The sequence below is a fragment of the Papilio machaon genome, chromosome 26 (assembly GCF_912999745.1).
Source record: "Papilio machaon chromosome 26, ilPapMach1.1, whole genome shotgun sequence".
Taxonomy (NCBI): Eukaryota; Metazoa; Arthropoda; class Insecta; order Lepidoptera; family Papilionidae; genus Papilio; species Papilio machaon.
The window spans coordinates 2542324-2569397 of NC_060011.1; the positions used below are offsets into that span (position 1 = coordinate 2542324).

At 35.5% G+C, this 27074-nt stretch overlaps 1 protein-coding gene across 1 annotated transcript; it reads left to right on the top strand.

Annotated features, from left to right (window-relative positions):
* Window positions 1-31: 31 nt before the first annotated feature.
* LOC106718654 (ubiquitin carboxyl-terminal hydrolase 20) lies at window positions 32-26880 on the top strand. The gene is made up of 21 exons (XM_045684463.1): window positions 32-291; window positions 1644-1763; window positions 4805-4909; window positions 8187-8313; window positions 9259-9409; window positions 9726-9813; window positions 10271-10363; window positions 11736-11835; window positions 12710-12785; window positions 13439-13542; window positions 13988-14114; window positions 14875-15004; window positions 15347-15475; window positions 15761-15876; window positions 21284-21462; window positions 22193-22379; window positions 22935-23048; window positions 23510-23653; window positions 24396-24522; window positions 25031-25165; window positions 25912-26880. Exons 1-21 carry the CDS (start codon window positions 214-216, stop codon window positions 26521-26523), a joined length of 3042 nt encoding a protein of 1013 aa, XP_045540419.1. The 5' UTR covers window positions 32-213; the 3' UTR covers window positions 26524-26880.
* Window positions 26881-27074: the final 194 nt, after the last annotated feature.

Consider the following 27074-nt stretch of genomic DNA (forward strand, 5'->3'; position numbering starts at 1 on the left):
AAATTTCTGTAATTTTAATCCAATAATTAACTTTAACTACGAAATGTTTCTTTTTAATCAATTCCTTTTCTATTTCTTAATTTTTCCTGATTTTTCCTTAAGGTCTTGTGAAGTGTAGTAAATGACACTTCCTGTATTTACAATAGCTTTGATATATTGAAATTTTCTTCATATTTACGTATAATTCGGTTCAAAACCTTGCTACTTCGCGTGATGGATAAGGGCGTGACTTGTGAACATCTTAATAAGTTGGTTGATGTACTTGGGAAGGAATTATGGCAATCAAGCGAGGTAAGCATTAAGTTAAATTGGTGCCTAACCTCATCATCAAGTATAATTATCATTCATATATTATGTTGTCATTATGCAATGTACTGGTCGGTGCCCTGGTATAGCCCTCAATACAAGTTCTATAATAAGACGAAAGTGTAACATTAATACAATGACTTTAGAAAATTTATGTACTTGGTTTATTTTTAATGTTTACATTTTATTAATCTCTATATGTAGGAATCTTTGTTTTGATACATCCACATACAATCAATACAGTTGTTGTTTATTGTGTGCGTTTTATAAAAATACCAAGAATACACTATGTCACAAAAGAACCACTCAAATGACTGAACTATTACACTAGTTGTTTAAGCAAAAAAAAATCATTTCTCGATTTTTCAAACATCATTTTTTATAAAGAGGACAGGGGTCGGGTTTGTAGTACCTAGCACAAGATAAAGCTTGTTTGAATAATTAAAAAAAACAATTCACAAAAATTAAGTAGTGATAAATGTCATAAAAAACAAATGGACACATAACAATGTAAATTAAATTTAATATGTAGCTTTATAATATCACTAGCCGTCACCCCAGGAATTAAAAAAAAAACTTTATTAGTAGGCTATGTGTTCTCTCAGACTATGTATGTACTATGATGACTTGTACATTAGTCATTGTGATAATATGGACTTTAAAAAACTTTCTAGTCATTCCAAAATCCTTCAATCTTCATTCAATTAGTAAAAGATAAAATTAAATTCACACACATTTAGTTTAAAACCATTTATTACAATTATTATTCGTACATAATCAATTGTTAAATTACTTTTTTACCCTGATTGCTTTGTAGTAGTACTTTTTTTATCATTTTTTATTACCAAGTTCTTGTAACTGTAGGTTTTCACTGTTGAAACAAATATACAAAACATAATACAATAAAACTTGGATAAGCAAGAAATCTCTAAAAACTAAAGTCAATGTCCAGTCCATATCTATATGTATAAAAGAAAGTCGTGTTAGTTACACTATTTATAACTCAAGAACGGCTGAATCGATTTGACTGAAAATTGGTGGGCAGGTAGCTTAGAACCAGGAAACGGACATAGGATAATTTTTACCCCGTTTTCTATTTGTTTATTCCGCGCGGACGGAGTCGCGGGTAAAAACTAGTGGATGATATTTATAAGCTAGAAACTAAGAAAGAAACCACTATTAGCAAGAAAATAATGCAGTTCCTTGTACTTGCTTATGAAGGTCCAACTGTATTATTATTCTTGTTGTGTACAGTAAAATTAAGCTATTAACATAATTTGAAATAATATAAATAATAGTGTCCTAAAATTTTTATTTATTTAATATTATAAATTCAGGAGCTGACATGTTTCGACTGTGGTGCCCCTGGACCCAATCTCTGGATCTGCCTGCAACCTGACTGCCATCACATTGGCTGTTCTGAAGTCAAAAATGACCACAGCACAATACATCAAAAGGTATTTACAAAGTAGCGAATCAATATATCCAATGAAAAGAGTTACATGTCATTAGAGATATAACTATTTTCATCCATCGGGTAAAGATATCAACACATTCAGTGCTTAGGATTTATTTTACAAGTTCAAAAAACAGCAAATAATGCATAATGTAAGTTTTTTTGTTAAGTAACATAAGTGCAGTTACAAATACAGAACAAAAAATTGTTTTATTGAATACTAGTTGTCGCCCGCGACTCTGTCTGTGCGGAATTTAAAAAAATATATTTAGTAGCCTATATGAGATCCGTTTAGCCGTTCTGTAGATACCTTCAAACATCCATCCATCCATCGATCTAAACATTCGCATTTATAATATTATTAACATTGAAAAAATATAAAAGTTAATTACTTTGTTTTATAAAAGGATTTTTATAATTGGTTATGTATTAAAAAAGTAAACTTTACCTTATTTACCTTAGATAAACGTTATATAGAATCGAGAATATTTTTACGGATATTCTGTTATGTAAAACAAAGACGCAAGTAACAAAGAAATAAACAAAGGACATATTGCATGACAAGCAATATTGACGTTAGTGTTAATGCGAGAAAAGTCATGAGTTTCAGTACTTTAAGAACGGTGGACCTGTGGCGTTCACGGAATCATATAAAGCAGTTGTAACATTGTTAAAAATAAAGTTGAAGGTTGACAATTTGATGAAATTAATTCTATGAGAAAAAATCTGTGGTGTAATAGGGGTTGTTTTGGCATGTGCATAATAAAAATATTCTTTTACCCGACGTGCCAAGCGCTTTGTACATTTATAATGTAACTAGAATTACGTAAACAAATGTATTAACTAAACAAAAGATGTCGCAATTAAAACATATTATGCGACTGGTTATTTGTTTTCGATGCAGGATATAACGCCGGGAACTTTGAACCCTCATTATATATTCCTACGTTTAATATGTATTACTAAATCGGCGACAACCAGATGTTTAAATATTGCACTATACAATTCGAATTTTTTATATCTTAATTCTTACTTAATATTATATTATATAAATGCGTATGTGCATATGTTTACATGGATGGTTGTTTATTATAATGTATCTCCAAAAGGATCAACGAATCTCGATGAAATTTGCCATGTATATAAAGCATAGTCTAGAAGAGTACATAGGCTATCTTTGATCCTGGAAATAGTTACGGTTCCCAACACTTATTGAAATTTAGCATATTTATACAACATGCTCTTTTTTTAATTTTGCGCAGACGAAGTCGGAGGCAAAAGCTAGTTAATAACGATTCTCTAATGTATACTAAGTGATCACTAATTACTAGGCACTAATTAGGAGGTCTAATTTTAGTCTTCTTTCCCTTCCTTCCCTTTTCTTAAAAGAAAACAATGGGAAGGGGAGGTGGATTTGTTGGAGGAGGGTTAAATATTTTCTTTTTTGCGTCTCCTCTTTCGTCGATTGGGGGTAGGCAACGCATCTGCAATTGCGAATGTTTATGGGTAGCGGTCGCTTCGCCATTTTGGCGAATTCATGTGTCCGCTTGCTCGTTTGCCACCTTGTAATATATAAGAAAATATATAATACTTCACAAAACGATACCTACTAATAAATAACTAAAACATCACGAGCTCATCGCGCTATAATAAAAAGAAATCGTTAAATTGCGCTCGGAAATAACATTCTGTAGTACGAAATGCAATCAATAAAATCTTCATCTTTTGTCAGTTAATATACAGCTGGCTTTCACTGCTGAAATACATGTACAAAAACATAATGTTTCTGCAATGAAAACTACCTGTATTATTATGGACTACAGTAAAAAATGTAATGTAAATATGTAATTATATTATAAATATAATGATGTAAAAATTTTAATGTAAATATATATCACAACAATGCTTTCGGTATAAGTACTTCATTAGTAAGAATCGCATTAAGCCTGCACTTAATAATGTTTCAATAACCATGATTTGTCAAATATCCCCGCCGGTTGCTAGAGTCACGGTATAAAAGGGTTGACGTACATTTAAGATAAAATGTATTTGAAACACTAAGTTTTTTATTGCCATAAATTTCTTTCTTTCTTTCATAAACTTTCAATTATCACGAACAAGTGTTCCGTCATCGGACGACCCGACAGACCGCCAAGTTCCATCCACACCATCTCGATGGCTGGCAATCCACAACCGTGCGTTTTCTACCGCGTACTGCTGCGTTGTGGAATGGTCTGTCCTCGGCGGTATTTCTAAACCGCTACGACTTAGGGTCCTTCAAGAAGCGAGCGTATCACCATCTCAAAGGCCGGCAACGCATCTGCGATTCCTCTGGTATTGCAGATATCCATGGGCGTCGATGAACCTTGGTGTTCCCGCTGCTCGTTTGCCCCCTTCCACAAGGCATCGGGTGTTCTTTTATACATATTGTATGCAATCAGAATAATTCAAAGTCATCTCGTTTACGTATCGAATTATTTTCTAACAATCAATTCCGTTGATAAGATATTATTACTACTACAATATCGACACCTGAAACCTTGATATATAGATATTTACACCTTATCAAGCTATTCTTAACCTTAACGCAAAGAATTATGGTTGAATTTACAATGACAAATTAATCGGTACACGTGTTTAAATCTTTTTAGTCGCACTTCTATCTGATGCGGACAAAATTGAAAATTACAACTGAATTTGAATACTTTGTGTATTTGTAGAAGTTACCTGGATTTTAAACTACTGAAACAGTTATACAAAAGCTTATTGCTATCTCAGGTTTTCCAAGTAGAGTGAGAGAGATGGAAATATGTTTTACTAGCTGACTCCCACGACTCCGACCGTGTGGGATAAAAAACTTAATTAGTAGTCTATGTGTTCTTTTAAACTATGTACATCTGTGCCAAATTTCAACATTAGATTTTAAGTCATTCCGGAGATACCTTCAAACATACATCCATCCATATAAACTTTCGCATTTATAATATTAGTAAGATAATTAAGATTCGAGTTTGTTAATATCGGTTTAACTTTTTTTTTCAGAATTATCCCTCGCATTGTGTACATATGAACATTTCCACTGAAAGGATATGGTGTTACTTGTGCGAAAAAGAGGTACACATCAGAGCGGCTGTTGCACATGCGGCGGTAAGTTAAATCATAACCTCTTCCCTAAGGGTCGGCACACTATGTCCTACTCTTCTACACTTATCTACGACGTCATGTCTAAATTAACTCCCTTCTTAAAGTTTTCCAAAGAAAATTGAGCTTTCAAGGAATGAAACAAGGTTCAATTTTATTTCGCACGTTTTTTCGTATCAAGAGCAAGCATATAAAAGATCTTGACAGACAGACAGACGGACGGACAACAAAGTGATCCTTTTCATTTCTTTTCGAGGCACGGAAAAAAGACGTAAAAAGTAAAATAAAACCGTATTTCAATCGTATAAAGCTCAATTTTATTCGCGATGATCTGTTCTCCGCCCAGGTTTGTGTGAACAGACCATATCCGTTACGCATATCCTCTTTCACACAATATATCCATACTTTATTAAGTTCTTAACTAATATGATGATGATTTTTTTCTATTTATGTTATATACGTTAGAGTCCGTAACAGTATTAGCTAGCACAAATGGTCTGTTGGACTGTTGCAATAACACGACCATATAAGACAGGTATCAAGTAGATGCAATTCCGCGTTTGAATGATTGTACCCGAAGGCCTAATTCTAAAAGAAAAGAAAGTAATGAGCTGTTTAGGTTTACACAATTTAAGCTGTTATTTGACACAAGATAAAAGTAATCTTACACTTGCAAAGAAAGTTCATATCTTCCGTCAACGTTAGATTAGGGCGCAGTTGGACGAAAGCCTACAGCACTGTAAGGGTCTGTCTGCGAATAACACAGTCTTTTACTACTGTTCAAGATGGTAAAAGTGAAGTGCTGGTCGTACTAAAACCAGTGCTGTATTTCATAATGTTATTTGCCATTTTAATAAACATCTTTACGTAACAAACTATATTTGTTAACATTTACAATGTGTTGTTTGGTCTCCGCTGTGTGTGGTCCGAGTATTACAGGTATAATATGTCGTGTCAAGTATAAGTTCATAAGAATAGCCAGTTACATTGTTATCTAACTATATGTCTAGGAAATCTATCCGGCTTTGATCGTTTTAATAGATAAAAAATGGAGTCTAAATAAACACGACGAGCAGGTGCCGGAGATATCGTCCGAGTGGAATTTAGAAAGTATTTAATGATATATGTCATCCGGGGATAGTATAGCTTCTGAATTGTGGAAGAATTTTTCAAATAGGTGTAGTAGTTTTGGTTGGTGCCTATTCAATGCAAATAAACAAACAATCAAATGTTTTTTTTAACTAGCTTTTACCCGCGACACTGTCCGCGCAGAATAAAAAATAGAAAACGGGGTAAAAATGATCCTATGTCCGTTTCCTGGTTCTAAGCTACCTGCCCACCAATTTTCAGTCAAATCGATTCAGCCGTTCTTGAGTTATAAATGGTGTAACTAACACAACTTTCTTTTATTATATACTAGCTTTTACCCGCGACTCCGTCCGCGCGGAATAAAAAAATAAATAAATAGAAAACGGGGTAAAAATTATCCTATGTCCGTTTCCTGGTTCTAAGCTACCTGCCCACCAATTTTCAGTCAAATCGATTCAGCCGTTCTTGAGTTATAAATGGTGTAACTAACACGACTTTCTTTTATATATATAGATACTAGCTTTTACCCGCGACTCCGTCCGCGCGGAATCAAAAATAGAAAACGGAGTAAAAATTATCCTATGTCCTTTTCCTGGTTCTAAGCTACCTGCCCACCAATTTTCAGTCAAATTGATTCAGCCGTTCTTGAGTTATAAATAGTGTAACTAACACGACTTTCTTTTATATATATAAGATAGATATCAGTCAAAAAATTTTTAAAAGAGATTCTGTAGTTTATGAAGTTATTAAGATGTATTATGTATCAGTTAATTTATTTATTAGGTCCTTACATATGAAATTGGCGTTTTTCGTACTGGCCACTTTAATCACGAATTTCTCCTCTTTGGTAAGGAATTCCAAATTCAAATTTGTACAGCTATAGACTCATGTATTTGTGGTTCGATGACCGTCATTCATTTGTTTTTTTTCTTCTGTTTTTTTCTGTTTGCGTCACTCATTTTACAAAATGGAAAACTTAAAATATCGCATTATTTACGAGTACGAGTTCCGCCGTGGCACTAGTACTGCGGAAACGACTCGAAGGGTGAATGATGTGTATGGCGGTCGTGTTGCAAAAGAAAACACAGTTCGTTTTTGGTTCCAACGTTTTCGTTCTAGAAATTTCGATCTGCAGAACAAGCCCCGTGGACGGCCTGAGACTCAAGTTGATAATGAAGAGTTGAAGGCTATTGTGGAAGCGGATCCATCGCAAACCACGTCCGAGTTAGCTGCAGGCTGCGATGTTAGTGATAAAACTGTTTTAATTCACTTGAAGCAAATTGGGAAGATTAAAAAGCTTGAAAGGTGGGTACCTCACGAATTGACTGAAGCAAACCGGCAAACGCGCGTCGACTGTTGCGTTACATTACTAAACCGGCACAATAATGAAGGTATTTTAAACCGAATCATTACCTGTGATGAAAAATGGGTTCTTTACGATAATCGGAAGCGCTCAGCGCAATGGTTGGATCCTAACCAGCCAGCCAAATCCTGCCCCAAGCGAAAACTAACCCCAAAAAAGTTACTTGTAAGCGTTTGGTGGACTAGTGCCGGTATTGTTCATTACAGTTTTCTCAAATCTGGCCAGACTATTACGGCTGATGTCTATTGTCAGCAATTGCAAACCATGATGGAAAAGCTAGCGGCTAAACAACCTAGGCTGGTCAATCGCTCCACGCCACTGCTGCTTCACGACAACGCTAGACCACACACTGCGCAACAGACGGCTACTAAATTAGAAGAGCTTCAATTGGAAAGTCTAAGACATCCTCCGTACTCCCCGGACCTTGCTCCAACAGATTACCATTTTTTTCGATATTTGGATAACTTCTTGCAAGGGAAAAAATTCAACTCCGATGGGGCAGTCCAAATCGCCTTCAAAGATTTTATTGATTCCCGTCCGACTGGTTTTTTTAGTAAAGGGATCAATGAACTACTTATGAGATGGCAAAAGTACATAGAAAATAATGGTTCATACTTTGATTAATTAAATATATTATATTAAAAAATATTCGACTTTTTGTTCCTCCCATACAAAACGCCAATTTCATATGTAAGGACCTAATATTAACCAGCACTTTTCTTGAACATTGTGAAACAATTCGTTCGTATCGTACTTTGTCAGGTTTACAAAAAGCTTAAATACAAAATAATTTGTATATAAGCTATTTTTTTTTAATGGCATAATTTCCAGATGTGTCCCGATTCGACGACGTTGGACGGCTCTATTGGCGCGAGGCTCGGCAGCTTCGGCATCAGCTCACGAGATGATGACCTTGATCCTGATGATATGGATTACGATGATGATACACCGTCTAGAGGTAACTATAGATGTACGTAGAAACAGCGCCTTGTTGTGACGTCATAGCATACCAAATATGTAGTCTGTAAAAGAGAAAAATAATTTATGTTTAAGTAGCTTTTAACCGCATCTTCGTCTGTGTAGAATTAAAAAAAAAGTTTCCAGGTTCATAGGTAGCCTATGTGTTCTTCCAGACTGTTCTTCATGTGTAGCAAATTTCATAGAGATCTGTTAACTGTTTTGGACATACCTTCATACATACATTCATTCATCCATACATCAAAACATTCGCATTCATAATATTAGTAAGATTAGTAACATGTAATTAGTGCATTTTTTTTGTAATCTTTTCTTTTATAGTGGTTTTTGACATAGATCAGTGACACACACACACGCATAGCACAGTTCTCTATGGGTTTATGAGAACAAAATCTTCCTGTAAAAATATTGTCATGTCTGTTTTGTCAGTGATAATGACAGGGATGATATGTTTTATACAGAGATTTAGGTCTCAGAAACCTACCGTCAGTGATATACTTTCTGATGAAATTGATATCTGGTTGCATCATCTATCGTCATTGTTATTATTATGTAATGTCTGTTGCTAAGGTGATTATTTATTTGCCCTTGATAATATTAAATACTAACCGTCTAAAAATATATCATTTCATAAATATATGTTATTTTTGCATATTGAAATTATTATTTTTTTTTTAAGTTTTTACATTTATTCATCATAGAGAGAATATTTTAAATTTTCGTTTTATGATGAGTAAGCTATATCACATTTATACGAAAAGGGCGTCAGTGGATAAATTGTGTTGTCATTTTACATTGTAAATTGAACCCTATGTTTTAGAACATAAGATCATTATTCTTAGCAGGTTTGATAAAGTAATTAATGAATATTACAACCAATATAAACTGAACTCTATTTGTTATAACATAAGGTTGAATTCAGCAGGTCTAGTGGGTCTTCAGAACATGGGTAACACGTGTTACATGAACGCTGCACTGCAGGCTCTAAGCAACTCGCAGCCGTTTACTTCATACTTTTTGGAGTGCGCGGCCGCAGTTGCCGTGTTAGCTGGCGATAAGAAACCTGGATTAAGCAGGTTTGGGAGAATTTAGACCTTATTACAGTGAAATAGGATTTAAATTTACTCAATTCAACACCTAAACTTACTTAGACTGATAGGAATTTAAAGAAATAGACAAACAAAATAACAGTTAATTTTCTTTTTAATTTTTTCGCTTATAAAGGTATCTCTTAACCCGAATTCTCGCTTATGGAGGTTTCTCTCTGACCCAAGTTACGAATTGAATTTTACCATAATCTTTAAAATAGATAAAGCTAAGCAAAAAGCAGTAACAATTAAACTGTTTGATTTTTCTCTAATTTTATTAAATCTAAATTATTTTTCTTTTTAGAGCATACCAAAAATTAATTAAAGAAATGTGGAGTAAGAAAACTAGAGGCTACCTTGTACCTAATGGTATATTATATGGTATACGAAACGTAAGTATATAACACTTTCCATCCCCACTCCATACAAAACACTGCTGTGCCAAACCTAAATAGAAAAAAAATATCTTTGTATACCTTAATAAAAGAAATAAGACAATTTATTACAGTCTACGAAAAAAATCACCTTAAAACCAAAATCAACCGTCATTTTCTTGACTTATTTTGTCTTTTTCTGCTAGCGCTTATAACAATCTCTCCTTTTTTATATCATAAGTAGGCAAACAAACGAACACCTATCTCTAATCGACAGAGGAAGGGACGCACTTAAAGAGAATCTTTCACATTTCTATGCTTCCCCTTCTCCATCAAATCTACTTTCCCTTTCTAGGTTAAAAAAGGTTTTCTTTACGAGAAAAGAGTGGGAATGGAAAGAGGTCTAAAATTAGGCATTTCATTGTTTCACTTAGTCCTAAAGTTTTCAGTATTTTAATGTCATATTGTAATATAGGTATACCCGATGTTCCGTGGTTACCATCAGCATGATACGCAGGAGTTTCTTCGCTGTTTCATGGACCAGCTGCATGAAGAGCTCAAAGAACCGGTATGAAACAGTTTTGAGTACCATAAGAGTGCCACACGACCATATAATAGCATAAAATATATATAGTCCGAATTATTTGACCCAGTGAAGTACTGTGGTCAATTCTGTAAGAACATACTTTAAAACATAATTAGGTACAAAGGACAATGGGCATTTTGGGCCAAGATCTCAACAGTGATGAAAGCCATGCCATTTGAAAGATTATGGGGTGTTATTTAATTCATACTATGGCAGCCATGTCGAAATCGAGTGCGAACATGGTGTTTTCGAGCATTCAAAAATATAATAATTACTATGGGAGTTAGTAGCATTATCGTGTTGTGTTGTATATTTAAGAGAAAAAAAACAACACCAACAAACAAACACACAAAAATATTTGTTACATTTAATAAAATCTGTTACATTTTTGTTTTTTTACCGAAACAAAAATGTAAAAGATGTTTGTATATTATTAAAATATTATTGTAGTTCGAAAAAAATGTTTAAATCTATGTAATAAATGATAATAAAGCAATAAACAAACAAAGGTGTTGTTTTTTTCTCTTAAATATAAAACACAACACGCTAATGCTACTAACTCCCATAGTAATTATTATATTTTTGAATGCTCGAAAACACCATGTTCGCACTCGATTTCGACATGGCCGCCATAGTATGAATTAAATAACACCCCATAATCTTTCAAATGGCATGGGTTTCATCACTGTTGAGCATTTAGCCCAGACTCCATACAAATTTGCCCATTGTCCTTTACATATGACAAAATAGATTTAATGCGATGAGTTTATCTTGGCTGGTATGAGGGGCGCTGCTATCGCGGTTTGAAAATGACAATATTAAATCAATGACATGACAGCTGGAGCACGAAATTGACTTTGTGACATTGACAGAGGTGTGTTAGTGAAATGTCATAATTTAGTTTAACTTATGACCACCAGGTCAGATATCCTTGTCCGTTTATATCCTATTGTATATTATTGCCTACCCGGGCCAGATAAGTTTATTACATACTAGCAGTCGCCCACGACTCTGTCCGCACGGATTAAAAGAAAACTTAATTAGTAGCCTGTGTTCTTCAAGACAATGTTCTATATATACCAAAATTTCCAATAGATTCATGCAGCCGTTCAGGAGATACCTTGTAACAAACATCCATCCATACTTCCAAACATTCGCATTTATAATACTCGTATTAGTAAGATAAGGTGTATTTATTACTTTTTTTTAATTAGGACAGTAGCGTTCGAAATCAGCGGTTACATAATGTTAACTTACGCCAATGATTCGAAACCGTCCGTGCCAAACCAGCGCTACTGTCTTACTGTACTGGCATAATGTAAACCGGGTATTAATCTAAATGTGTGTGCTTTAGATGTGGGATACAACAGAGGAGACGTTGTGCTCGGAGGCTGATGGTGACCACCAGGACAGTAGAAGTCTGCATGTGCGCCGCAGGGCCGCCTCCTCAGGGGGTATGGACTATTTCTACAATACTACACTCTGTTGTACCCTTGTATCATCATCATCAGCTCACTGTACGTCCCCACTGAGGATCTCGGAACCTACTCTAAGTTAGGGGTGACACTGTATAGAAATACATAAACTTTGTGCCCCCTTTTAAAGAAATTTCAACAACAGATGAATTTGAAATTTGACACAGTTGAAGTTTATGTGATAATTAATGTTTATAAAGTGATTTATATTCAAAATTTAAAAAAAAAACTTTAGTTTTTAACTATGGGCTACCACTAATATAATAAGAACCATATACTGTAGAAAACATTTAAGAAGGTCTATGTACAGCGGTGATCTGATATAGGTTGATGATGATGATGATTGAAAAAATTGATGATATAAAGTTACTAATGCATGCACTATATTACATTTCAATCTAACTCTTTAAAATAAAAAAAATACGTCATATTTCATACATAGTGCCCATTATCTTATTCATTTTTATTTCACAAATTTTGTGACAATTGCCAAATAAAATGAAGTGTTAAATTTGAGACAAAGATTTCATTGGAAATACAATCTAACCTAGATAAGCGAGAGCCAAGTGTGACATTTTTCTCGCTTATAAAGGTCGTCTGTCAAATTGGACAATAACTCTCGCTTGTCAAAGTTCTACTGTACAGTACTATATATGTCTAACGACACCCAAATTTTGAATTTTGCGGTCGGTAAACGATGATTTTTTTTTGTACATAATACAGATAAATAATTTGATGTATATATGTATATGTAATAACATTTTTTGACGTTTTCTTCCATATTTATAAAAAAAATCAACTGGTTTACCGATAATTGACAATGAGCCTCGTCTGATCTCCTCGTGTCCCGTAGCTAGTGACGCGCCGTACTTCGCGCGCTCGCGTCGCAAGTCTCCCTGCAGCGAGGGCAGACCCGCGGGATATAACAGGTAAATATACAATTATACCAATCAACTACTACTTTACAGACTTTAATCGATGGAGTAAAGGCCACTTCCCCTCCCCATTATTTGTAAGAAAAAGGTGAGAAGGGAAAGAGGACTAAAATTAGGTCTCCGGCAAGCTCACTCTTCAAACTTCTGTGTGGTCGTGGTATTTCACAGGTCAAGCCACCCCATTCGGCTTTAGCCCACAACATTAATTTTTATTTTGGGTCTATAATTTTTTTGTTTGAAATAAAAAAAATAGATTAAGAGAGCTATTTTAATATATCACAATTCTTGTTAAAACATTTGAATCGCTGTTGCAAACTATTTACTTTCAAAAATAAACGCTTAGAGTCAACTCAGAAGAAATAATGAAATGTTTTCTGTTTAAGATTTCGTCTAGATTGTACATTTATTACTAACTAGCTGTCACCTGCGACTGCATCAGACCGGAATTAAAAACAAAACTTAATTAGTAGCCTGTGTGTTCTGCCAGACTATGTTCTACATCTGTGCCAAATTTCATCAAGATCCGTTGAACTGTTCCTTAGATACCTTCAAACAAAGATCCATCCATCCATACATTCGAATTTATAATATTAGTAAGAGAGATAGAGAGTGTGTTAAGTACTTAAATTTAAATATAATATATGTAGAGTGCAATCAAGTACAGAAGGCGGACATTCTCGTCACAAGAGGTCTGCGAGCTTCGCGGGTACACATCAGTTCTCATACAATGCTCTCACACATCAAATTAATGGTAAGTCATATAAAAATTTAAATAACGGTCATATTATTTTTAAATCTATGTATATAAAAGAAAGTCGTGTTAGTTACACTATTTATAACTCAAGAACGGCTGAATCGATTTGACTGAAAATTGGTGGGCAGGTAGCTTAGAACCAGGAAACGGACATAGGATAATTTTTACCCCGTTTTCTATTTTTTATTCCGCGCGGACGGAGTCGCGGGTAAAAGCTAGTATATAATAAAAAGATATTTACATGAAATTCTCAAAAAGAATTGGAATCGAATAACATCTTACTTTTCAAAATAATAATACAACCAGCATATAAATATTTCTCATTACAGGAATGTTTATTAAGAAGCTGCATTTGCATAGCTCAAAAGATAACTTATAATTTCTTTCTACCCTCTCTATAGTTACAAGCGTGAATATAAACACATTTTTATCAATCATACAGGTGTGGATTCACAACGCGACGTTGGTTCAGAATCAGAACTATCATGTTCTAGTGAAGCGGACGAGAGATATGAGACATGCTCTAGTGGTGGCAGTGACGCTCCAGAGCCGCGGATAGAACCGATAGAGTTTGTACCACATTAATAGCCCTAAGTACCGCACTAAAAATCGATTAATCTACACTTAAACAGTCTATTAAAGTTTGACTCAGAGTTGTGACTTGTGAGATCTTACTAAACTGACACTAAAAGTGACTAAGTGAAGCGGCAGTTGCAAATCTCTCATAATAAATCTCTAAACATCTTCCTTTGTGACAACTGTATCTAGACTGCAGTTAATCTTGATAAGCTTACAAAGGACTATTCTTATCATATACATTTACAAATTTCGTCCCAAGTACAGCTGAATAAGGATAAGCGAGAGTCCATGTGACTGCGATATTTTTCTCGCTCATAGAGGTTACTTACTCGACTTTCTCGCTTATGGAGGTTGGAACAACAATGACTGTCTTTTTGTTTTGTTTTTTTATATTACAACGAGCAAGCGGCCACATGAATTCACCGAAATGGCGAAGCGACCGCTGCCCATAGACATTCGCAATTGCAGATGCGTTGTCTACCCTCAATCGACGAAGGAGGAGACGCTCAAAAAGAGAATATTTAACCTTCCTATGCATCTCCTCCATCAAATCCACCTCCTCTTCCAATCCTTTCCATATAAGAAAGGGGGTGGGAAGAGAAAGAGGACTAGAATTAGGGCATCACACTCATCAGATGTAACGCGGAATTACTTTCTTACCTATAGAGGTTCCTCGATATCTAGCTTCTAATATATATCAACAATTAAAATTGTGCCTTATCATAGTAAACTTAAGGTGGTAATTCGCAGGAACAAGTCGGGGGTGGTGGGTGCGGGTGGGGGTGACGGCGGACGTGGTGGGGCGCGGTACCGCAGCATCGTGTCCGACGTGTTTGACGGCAAACTGCTCTCCTCTGTGCAGTGTCTCATCTGCGATAGGGTAAGTACTTGTAGATTTACATACTTTTGTACTACCCCTAAGATGGACGTCTAAGAAGTTGCAAGATTTCGACTTCTAACTTTTCAGGACCCCACGAATTTGGAGTCAACTGGAACTCAATAAAACTTGTATCTAAGTTACTATTAACAAAGTATATATGTTGTTGCATAAGTCGCTCTCTTTCCTCCCATATATGTTTAATGTTTCATCTCTCTCAGGTAACGAAATGTGCTTAATCGAATGTTAACTTGAAATTAATTTCACTTCCATTTTTTTAACTCATTAAATATATACGAGTATGTTTTGTAATTTACTAAATTAAGTAATATATTTATAATATAGGTGTCGACGCGAGTGGAAACATTCCAAGATTTATCTCTGCCGATCCCATCGCGGGAACATCTCGCGGTGTTGAGATGTCAGCAGCCGATACTGAACCATCATGTGCCGCATAATTCACAAGAGTCGTGGGTAAGTCATAAACAAGTTATCTTATAAACATTTGAAAATAGGAAGAAAACACTAGCTCGTACATACATCGTACGGATACAGTCGAACCTGGATAAGCGAGAATCCTAGTGACCTTTTCTCGCTTTCAGAGGTTTCTTTTACTAGAGTTTCTCGCTTTTGAAGGTTTATCGTCGAGACAGGACAATGACTCTCGCTTATAGAGGTTTCTCGCTTATCCAGTTCTCGCTCATCCAGGTTCGAAATACATCGCCAATGGAAACTGACGGTAAGTTTACATTTGTGTAGGTGTGGTGGGTACTGAGCTGGCTAAGGTCCTGGTTCTACGGCCCTGTTGTCTCGCTGCAGGACTGTCTCGCTGCGTTCTTCAGTGCGGACGAGCTTAAGGGCGATAATATGTACAGGTACATATAATACTAGTTTGTTATACCAATCTAGGATGAACTCTATTTTTGTAATTGATTAACCAAATCTGAGGTCAACTTAATCATTATCATTATCGTCCGCGTCACGAACGGTGTAACATCTTGCGTTGTACGCTTGTCCTTTTAAACTAATTTACCGCGTAAAACTAGTGCCGTGTTGACTGTAAACAATAATTTTGTATAACTTAATACCACTCTTTAAGTTTAGTGTGTGTTTAAGTGCAAATTTAAGGTGAAAATGGATATAAACAGTATTTCATTATAAGATACTTTTGCTATCTACCCTCTCCTACTCAAAATAAAAACACTTGTCAAGACGATCGATGTTTTTAACCCTTTGGTCGCCGACCCAAAACAACTCACTCTAAATTATTTATTGGATACAAAATTTTGTCGTTTAAAAGGGTTCGTTAATAGTAATAATAAAATAAAATAAAAAATAAACAAGGAAAATGCAGCAACCCAAGGGCAACAATTCCAATAGTCCCATGCAAGTTTCGGCCCCCTCCGACAATTCAATCGTTACTCGTCGTAAGGCTCAGTATCTTTCGCAACAAGGAGCCTCCAAAATTACTTTACCTAGCGAAGGCTACGTGATGCGATCCGAGTTAAGGGAGATTATCCGCGAGGAGGTACAACTTGCTGTCAGAGAGTGTATGTCCGAAATAAACATATCCTTGACAAGTACTCTCTCTAAAATTAATGAACAAATATCTACATTCCAAGAATCTATGAACTTTCTTAACGGCGAAATTGAAAAGCTAAAAAGCGATATAAAAACTTGTCAAAGTGACATCACGTCGTTTAAAGAAGAGAAACAGGCCTGCACCAGTATGGGTACACTTTCTAATAAAATCATGGAGATCGACCAAATAATGCGAGCCGCCAATATCGAGTTACAGTGTGTACCTGAGCATAGAGGTGAAAACCTTGCGTCCCTGACGAAGCAGTTGGGCCGTACGGTTGGCTGTCTAATAAACGACACCGACATTTATTATTGCTCGCGAACAGCGAAAATGAACCCCAACAGCACGCGTCCTAGATCGATATTGGTCAAACTAAGCTCTCCACAGTTGAGGGACTCGCTCCTTGCTTCCGTGCAGAAATATAATAAGGCACATCCACAAAATAAACTTAATACGAGCGATCTTGGTATAGCTGCAAAAAGTTGTACCCAAATCTACGTTGTCGAAAATCTCCCGAAAACAAATCCTTGCACGCTGCAGCCAGACTTCGAGCTAAAGAACTTAACTATAAATTTGTATGGGTGCGTGCCGGCAGAATCTTTATGAGAAAGTCTGAGACTACTAATGCCATTTTGGTGCGCAATTTGGATGTTTTAAAAAAGTTGTTATGAAGGTTAAAATTCCTGGATGGGGTCAATCTGCTGCCAGTCCGGCTGGACTACAGTGTGGTCTGCTCTTGTGTAACACCCACTATAAGGAGTGAGGTGAAGGTATTATACTCGGTACTTCTATTGTTTATTTTTATGTTAATTTCAAATAAGGCAATACATTTTATGTTCTTTCGCCAAAATTTACCAGTACATTTATTAATTGTTGATCATATATTTTATTGTTGTTTAAAATACGATTTTGCTCATATCACTATTTTAGTTTTTTTATTTTTATTTTTGTATGTTATTGTTATCACAACTCTGATATCTATAACGTTGTATTTAAGTACAGAAAGATATAGAATTTTTTCCATATGTAAGGCATCTACTCGGTTACAAGATAGTGTATTAACGATTATAATATTATTACATATTCATATAAAGTTTCAAGTTATAACTTATTACAAGTCTACAGGACATTTACATTGCACTGATGGCTAATACAACATTAGGGATTTTTTATCAAAACGTGCGCGGAATGAGAACCAAATGTAATGAATTTTATAATAACGTACTGTGCAATAACTACGATGTTCTACTTGTGACAGAAACCTGGCTTAAAGACGACATATCTAACAATGAAATTTGTGATAACAGGTACCAAATTTTCAGACAAGACCGTGATTTAAATTTAACAAGTAAAAAGATGGGTGGCGGCGTTATGATGTGTATTAAAAATAATCTACAGCCACGTTTCCGTGATGAATACTCTTGTGATTTCTGCGACCTTTTGTGTGTATCTATACCGGCTCAGAAAGCATATCTCCCCACTGACCTTCATATTATATTGACTTATATACCTCCTGACAGTGACAAAATTGTTCCCAGTCTGAATATTATTAAACAACATACACGCAGTCTCGTCGAAAACTACCCTGAACATCCTATCCTTGTGGTTGGGGACTTTAATTTGCCCTGTCTACAGTGGTTCGATGAGGGGTATACTGTGCTCAACTTAAGCGCTCGAGAAGTACAGGATGCAGCACAATTATTTGTAGATGAATTAACTTACTTAGGCTTATCACAGTTTAACCTTGTCAAAAATGAAAACGGTCGTATATTGGATTTAAGTTTCTGTAATCATTTTCTCACAATTAATAATCAGTGCTCTCCCATTCTGCCTATCGACCGGCACCATCCGCCCCTAGAGGTAACTATAGATGATTTGCGTTTCAAATCCATGAAAGAAAAAGCTAGGATTAAACGTAATTTTCATAAATGTGACTACGACGCAATAAATAAACATTTTCTAAGCTTTGACTGGGATTTAATACTGAATCACGATATTAATACTAGTCTTCAATATTTTTATGACGTCATATATGAAAGTTTTGATCTCTTTGTTCCCGCGTCTAAGAAGAGGAATAATAACTACCCAGTTTGGTTCAGTGCGGGGCTGATAAAAGTAATTAAAGAAAAAAGTAAATTACATAAAAGGTGGAAAAAGTATAAAAACCCGCGTGATTATTACGAATTTTCTTTACTTCGGACTAGACAAAGACAAATACAAAAGAAATGTTATAAAAAATATATATTATTTACCCAAGAGAATATTAAACGTAACCCGAAAGCGTTCTGGTCATATATAAAATCTAAGCGCGGTGGCAGTCAATACCCTAGCAGTTTCACTTATAACAACCAAACCTTAACGGACAGCGAAAGTATTTGTGCTGCATTTAGTTCATTCTTTCATAGTGTTTTTATATCTTCGCATAGTTCTGGTTCTGAAGATAATAATGTTGACGATTGCATGTTTAACAACACTTTGAGCAAGGTTCACTTTCAAGAAAGGGAAGTCTTCACTGTGCTTAAAGAGTTGGACAAAACTAAAGGAGCGGGTGGTGATGGCGTGCCGGCTATATTTTTATCTAACTGTGCTAAAAGTTTATCATACCCCATTTGTATCCTATTTAATAAGTCATTACAGGAGTGTACTTTCCCAAATATCTGGAAACAGGCTAATATTGTACCAGTTTATAAAAAGGGCCTTAAAAATTTAATTATCAACTATCGTCCTATTTCCATCCTTAAAACACTAAGTAAACTAATGGAACTACTTGTTTACAGAAGGATTTATCCCATTATAAAACAAGGTATTTCAGAAAACCAGCATGGTTTCTTGAAATCACGTTCTACTACGTCTAATCTTGCTATATTTTCTGATGATGTTTTTAACGGTATGGAGCACTCTGGTCAGGTCGACGTGATCTACACAGACTTTGAAAAGGCATTTGATCGTGTAGATCACGCCATCCTACTATACAAGCTTAACAAGCTAGGAATCCATGGAGATCTTCTCAGGTGGATACAGTCTTACCTGAAAAATCGTTCCCAGGCTGTTACCATTGGCGGTCATCGATCCAACTACATCGAAATCCCTTCCGGTGTGCCCCAGGGTTCACACCTTGGACCTTTATTTTATTGTGCTTACTTATATGATATAGACAAATGTTTACAGAATGCGAAACACTTGATGTATGCTGACGACACTAAGATATACATGACAATAAGTAATCTTAACGATTGCAAATTGCTACAAATGGACTTGGATTCACTATATGATTATTATATAAAAAACAGAATATCCGTCAATATTAAGAAGTGTCACTGTATAAGCTTTACGAAGAAGAAGGACCCTATTGTATACCCTTACAAATTCGAAAACGTGGCTGTAGAACGAGTTGACGAAATTCGCGATCTTGGTGTTATATTCGATTCTAAAATGGTAATGCAAAAGCACGTAGAATATATCCGAAATAATGCTTAACGTAACCTCGGTTTTATCGCTCGTACTTGCAAACCTTTCAGTGACCCCTTTGCCCTTAAAGTCGTCTACTACGCCTACGTCCGAAGCCTCCTCGAATATTGTTGTTCAGTTTGGTCTCCGCAGTATATGATCTATATTGACACCATTGAACATGTTCAAAAGAAATTTGTGAAAATTCTCAACTTTAAATGTCATAGGCAACGTTCCACTTACCGGGAGGATTGCAAGCACTTTAAATTACTACCGTTATCTGATAGAAGGCTCCTATTAGATATGGGTTTACTTTACGATATCTTACATAAATTAGATCATCCAACATTACTAAGCCGTATAACATTTTGCACTCCTAAAAAACGTACTAGAAATACCGTATTATTTTATACAACATATCACCGAACAAACTATGGAAAAAATTCTATATTAACCAGATTACCTCACCTTTATAATGAAAACTTTAATAATATAGATATTTTTCACTTATCAAAAAAGAACTTTAAAAACAAAATTATTTGTAATATTAATATAACATAAGTCACAGGTATAAAGTAATGTATAATGTCTGTTCTTACACTATCATTTTGGCTATTTATAATGTCGTTATACACACTATTAGCTAAGTTATCACTTGTATGTATTCTTTCCGCTGTTATTACTATTTTAAGATAATTTTAAGCTGTTGTGTATGTAGATAAATAAATAAATAAATAAATAAATAAACTTACATTGGAACATTCCGAAACTATTTTTACTGACATAACTTTTTTATTTGTGTACTGATTCAAATGAAATAAATACTAGATTTTAAATGACCTGAATGAAACCTTTACAACAATATATTGGTGAAAACTGCATTCAAATTAAATTAGTCGTTTTTGAGATTAACGCGCACAAACACACAGACAAAATCCAATTAAGTCCTATACCATTTAAAAAGACTATCTAGTAGTTTTTCATTTATATTTACATGTATATGAATCCGATAAGGTTTTTTTCAATTAATATAATATGAATACTAGCTGTCGCCCGCGACTCCGTCCGCGCGCAGTTAAAAAAACCTTAATAGGGGTATGAAAAATAGATAGTAGCCGATCCTCAGACCTACTGAATACGTATATAAAATTTGATAAAAATCGGTAAAGCCGTTTCGGAGGAGTACGGTAACTAACATTGTGACATGGAAATTTTATATATTAGATATTCATTGTTTATTAATAATATTCCAGCTGTTCCCGCTGCAACAAACTTCGTAACGGTGTAAAGATGTCTGGCGTTGTGCGTCTACCTGAAGTTCTCTGCGTACATCTGAAGAGATTCAGACATGAGCTCATGTTCAGCGCAAAAGTCGCTGCCAGAGTATCATTTCCGATAAACGATTTAAATATGGCGCCGTATACTCATAAAGGTAATTTAAAATTAAGTATTTAACACTTTAATTACACTATTTATACGAACAATAAAAATATGGTACAGTTTACGTCAATATTAGTATTAGATTCTTAATGGTTCGTGTAATGATATAATTTATGATAGATAAGCTCTCTTATTCCATTGAATTTGTGTCTTTAATATATATTGTATATATTATCTGTGTATATTTTGACAGACTATAAAGGATAGACATAAATTTGCTTTTTAAATTTCAATAAAAAAAAATTTAATATGCACTCGCTATTTGTACGCACTCAAGACGGCAAAAATTTGTATACATTCAAGAAATGTTTATATATTTATTAATTAACTAGCTGTCGCCCGCAACTCCGTCCGCGCGAAATTAAAATAATATTTAAGTAACCCATGTGTTCTTCCAGACTATGATCTACATCAGGGATCCCCAAACTATTTTGGACAAGTGACCCACTTTTCCTAAATTAACCGTTACCGCAGACCTCCAAGGCCAAATTACCTAATTTTAAGATGAATTATTATTATTCATTGTGACTTAGGTCAATAGAAGAAGACAGAGTGAGAATTAGCAATGCTTTAAGACCCCAAGGGGTCGATATGGACCCCTTTGGGAATCTCTGATCTACATCTATGACAAATTTCATTGAGATCCATTAAGCCATTCTGAACATACCTATCCATACATCCATCTATCCATTTATCTAAATTTTCACATTTGATACAAACAGAATGCACATCTCGTGTATCACGGTACGCACTGAGCGCGGTGATCTGTCACGCGGGCACTGCGGGCGGCGGACACTACACGTGTGTGGCGCGCACCGCCTCCGGCTGGCACGCCTTCGACGACGCCGCTGTCACACCTGTACCACCGCACCATCTACACTCCTGTGAAGCTTACGTACTTTTCTACAGGTATATCTAAATATATATAATATCAAATATCTTGTAATAGTGCGACTGTATGGACTTTGATAAGCGAGAGTACAAGGGATGGAGATATTTTTCTCACACAAAGAGGTGTTTCTCTAAACCGAGTTGCTCGCTTATGTAGGTCGTCTGGCAGAACATGATAGTGACTTTCGTGTTTTTTTACTCGAGTATCTCCCTTATATTTTTCTCTAATCCCATTTTCTCGCGTATTGAGGTTTCACTCTAACCCGAGTTTCTCGCTTATGGATGTTTCATTCTGACCCGAATTTCTCGCTTACAGAGGTTTCTCTCTAACCCGAATTTCTCACTTACGGAGGTTGTCCATCAGGACTGGACAATGATTCGCTTATCCAGATTCGACTGTACTTGCTTACAAAAATCATGTCATTTATAAAGAATAAATATTCATTGATTTGTTTGAATGAAGTCAAATCACTAGACATTTTAAAAATCCTACAAGTTATTTGAATCACTATTAATTAATTTAATTTAGTTAATTAAATAGTAAATTGATTAAATTATTTGTTCCGCTTACAGGAAAGTAAACCCGCAGATGACAATACTACGACAAAAGGCGGCGGAAATTTTGGAATCGACAAATGTGGAGCCTAACGATATCAAGTTTTATATCTCAAAGCAGTGGCTTAACAAGTAATGTATACATAATTTTTAACTACTAGGTGTCGCCCGCGTAAAAAAAAACTTAATAAGTAGCCTATGTGTTCTTTCAGACTATGTTCTACATCTGTGCCAAATTTCATCAAGATCTGTTGAGCCGTTCCAGAGATACCTTCAAACATCCATCTAAACATTCACATTTATAATATTAGTATGATTCATAACTTGACAAAAACTAAGACAATATCCATTTTAAAATCGTGTTATTTACTTAAAGGTGCATTTGTTCTGAAATGTGCACTCAAAGAAATAAATTTGCTACCCACTTAATATCGAACATAGTATATGTCTTTTCAAATATCTTGGCAGCTCAATGTCAGTGCTCCCGCAACACTTAACATTAATGTTTTGTGTTCATAAGAGCTATCATTCATAATATTGTTATAAGAAAATTCTCCTAAATGGGTAGTAAATAAAAGTCCTTGGCTGTACAGATTTAACACGTGGGCGGAACCTGGTCCTATAGACAATGGGGACTTCGTGTGTGTACACGGAGGTGTGCGGCCCGAGCGTGCGGCGCAGCTACCAGCACTCGCTGCAGTACTACCACAACCACTGTGGCAGTTCCTGCATAATCAGTGAGTAAACGCATGTCTTGACTTCCCTTCACTTCACCTTCCAGTCTTTAACCCATTTGTAAAAAGGAAAAAGGTTTAGAACTTATTAAACGCGGAATTACTACCAATAGGCAGAAAAACTAAAAGCTAACTAGGTGGCGCTAGCGCCAATTGTGGGCTGTCATGTGTCAATTTTTTATACGTTACTAACTTTTACCCGCAACTCCGTCCGCGTGGAATAAAAAATAGAAAACGGGGTAAAAATTATCCTATGTCCGTTTCCTGGTTCTAAGCTACCTGCCCACCAATTTTCAGTCAAATCAATTCAGCCGTTCTTGAGTTATAAATAGTGTAACTAACACAACTTTCTTTTATATATATATAGATTTAAAATATGTATTCCTTATTTAAATTTTTTTTTACTAATTTATGAATATTCTGAGATAGTTAAAAAAGATATGTATTTTTTAAATTTTAACGGCAGTCGTTATTATGACTATAATTCACACAGGACTTTGTATATAAAATAAAATGTTTTTTTATATTTGTGGTATATTTAATGCTTCTTCCACTCTTGATCATGATAAGGTCTATCTATTGTGAGTAAAAGACAGTTTTTCTTCCCATTCACGTGTCTTTTGTGTGGACGAAATAATTATTCATGCAACAACTAAAGGTGTTTCACATTCTACCACTAATAGAGTTGCTAAAACTAGCTTTGTCTCTTTTATTCATTATTGAAATGTGTATAACTCGTGCGCAGGTTTGGTGGTGGGCCGGCTGTGTCTCACGCGCACGAGTGCGGCGTCTGCGCACGCGCACAACAACGGCTGCGAGCGCGGAGAGCGCGGGAATTAGCTGCTTTCGCTGATCTACATACACTATTCCAAGTTTGTATTGTTTTTTTTTACTTATTTAAACAATTTTAGTAAAATTGGAAGTTAACTTTATCTAATTTTTAACTAGAACTCGCTTTAACTTTTCTAACGAAATAGCTATAGTGGAATTATTTTTATCTAAAAATTAACTTCGAATTGAAGCAAATAATGTACTAATAATTACCTGGTATAGAAATAAAATAAAACAAGTTAATAGAAATCTCTTAATGCTTTGTGTAAACATCATTTAGTTAGATGTTTCATAATGTTTTCCAGTTTCCGATGTACTTTAAAAGTTGTATTATAAGATGGTAAACTAATAATCGACGACCTGAATTCGCCGAAATAGCGAAGCGATCGATGTCCATTGACATCCGCAGATACAGACGTGTAGCCCATCTTCAATCATCAGAAAAAGATGACATTTCCCCCTCTAATGCTTCCATTCCACCGCCAAAACTACTTCCCTTCCGATGGACTAAAATGAGGCATCCAGATAAAATATAACTTAATATTTCAGGAGCAGGAGCACCCGTGTTCAATCTACGCGATCAGCATGCAATGGTTCAGGCTGTGGCAGGGCTTCGTGCGCAGTCGCGCTCCCCTCCCACCTCCACCTCCTCCCGTTGACAACACAAACATTGTCATTGCACAGGTATACTTTGGATCAAATATCAGATATTCTCAAACAACACGAGCAGTAGGGGGAAGTAGCTCCCCCTCCCCCTTCTACCTTGAGAATTGAAAAACGTAAATAGATAAAAAAGATGCTTGAAAAAAGACTATGTTAATGGTACCTGGCCCTTCCCCCATCACTATATATAGCATAGATCATCCTTAGACGACACTAATACGGTGTAATGTAGGGGTGAGTACAGAATTGTATGGGGAGGGCACTACGCAGCGCACATATGACCTAATTATATAGGAACGTCAAGTGACTTAACTGTATCTGTGCACGAACTATTCATCCTTCTCATTTGTCTGGTGCGTTGTCTGTGGATTTAATTATTCACGTGTTCATACGAAAAGCCTTGTCATCGACTCTATTAAAAAAAATAGAGATAGTAATATTGCATTCCTAAACTAAATGTGAAGCCTTACATTAATTGTCTTGTATATTTGTATTTTTTTTTATATTACAAGGTGGCAAACGAGCAAACGGCCACATGAATTTGCCAAAATGGCGAAGCGACAGCTGAACATAGACATTAGCAATTGCAGATGCATTACCTACCCTTAATCGACGAAGGAGACATACAAAAAGAGAATATTTAACCTTCCTATGCATCTCCTCCATCAAATCCACCTCCCCTTCCCATCCTTTCCTTATAAGAAAAGGGTGGGAAGGGAAAGGGGACTAAAATTTTTTTTTAATATACTAATAAATTCTCATTTCAGGAAATCGACGGCGTAACAACATATTTATTGAAACCAGGTTCAGATCATGCACAGCTCAGCGAAGAGTTGTGGAGATTCTTTACTGGCATATATGACGGTGGTCCAGAGGTCCGGTTGCGGTCTCCTCCAATACACACCCATCAGCCACAGTACACAGATACCAGAGACCAAAGAGACCAGAGAGATAGAGACACATTCACAAGAAGACTATCAAGAAAATATTCCGAATCAGACCGAGAGGAATACTGCACAAAATCAACATCAGAAATGAATATAAGAGATTCAATACACAATGAATTGCAAAAGAATCAATCTCTACAAAATATTAACCGAAGGCATAGAGTAAGATCTACAGCGGAATCAGACGAAGATGTTAGATACAAAAGTTATACCAAACGTCATGAACCTAATGGCAACTGTGATGACACCGATGATGAAATGGATATTCAGCCTTATGGGAATACTATAAGAATGGAAAATGGTGTTGACACCGATCATGACACTAATGATAATCCGGTATGCAATAAAACGAACAAACTGACAGATGTTGACAGTATAAAGAACAGAAAGTCCGGCAAAGTGAGAAAAACTAAACGAAGGACGGTTAAATGATTTCTCTTTGCTTTTCAATTCGTTCACAGGTTACGCAAGTTCACGGGTGATGGCGTATTTCAGTATAGTAATACGAACTTTTTTGACCCGGTGGGTGTAAGTGAAACTAAATTATAGTACATCAGCGCCATCTGTCAATGTAGGTGTGTCATATCTGTCATTTTCTATGTCTTAGTATGTTTTGTAGATCGACAAATTTGTTTGACCCGGTGGGAGGAAAATAAATAGCTGTGCCCCTTGTTAATGTTTAAAATGGACTTAGTATATCTATTTACTCCTAGATCTATTCACCTGAAATATATATGTCTGAGTATATACTTTAAGAAAAATATAACATTCTGTATAACGTCAATTCATTGTCATTAGTACTATCGGAAAGAAAAGTGTTTTGATGTGAAACATCTATAGGATCACTTGTAAACCGAATTGTTGGCGTGGCGACGCTTGCCGTGGCGACGGGTCGCCACGCTACACTAAGGTATACATATTTTTACATACATATTTTATATGAAATAGAGTGTACGTAAATAAAATTACCATTTTCTGTAAGA

What these genes read in the sequence shown, in the direction of transcription:
- LOC106718654 (XM_045684463.1), top strand. Translation starts at nt 214, where the DNA reads ATGGATAAGGGCGTGACTTGTGAACATCTTAATAAGTTGGTTGATGTA. An exon ending in TGATGATACACCGTCTAGAG is followed by an intron (nt 8,314 to 9,258) that starts GTAACTATAGAT and finishes TGAATTCAGCAG; the next exon opens with GTCTAGTGGGTCTTCAGAAC. An exon ending in AAGGGCGATAATATGTACAG is followed by an intron (nt 15,877 to 21,283) that starts GTACATATAATA and finishes ATAATATTCCAG; the next exon opens with CTGTTCCCGCTGCAACAAAC.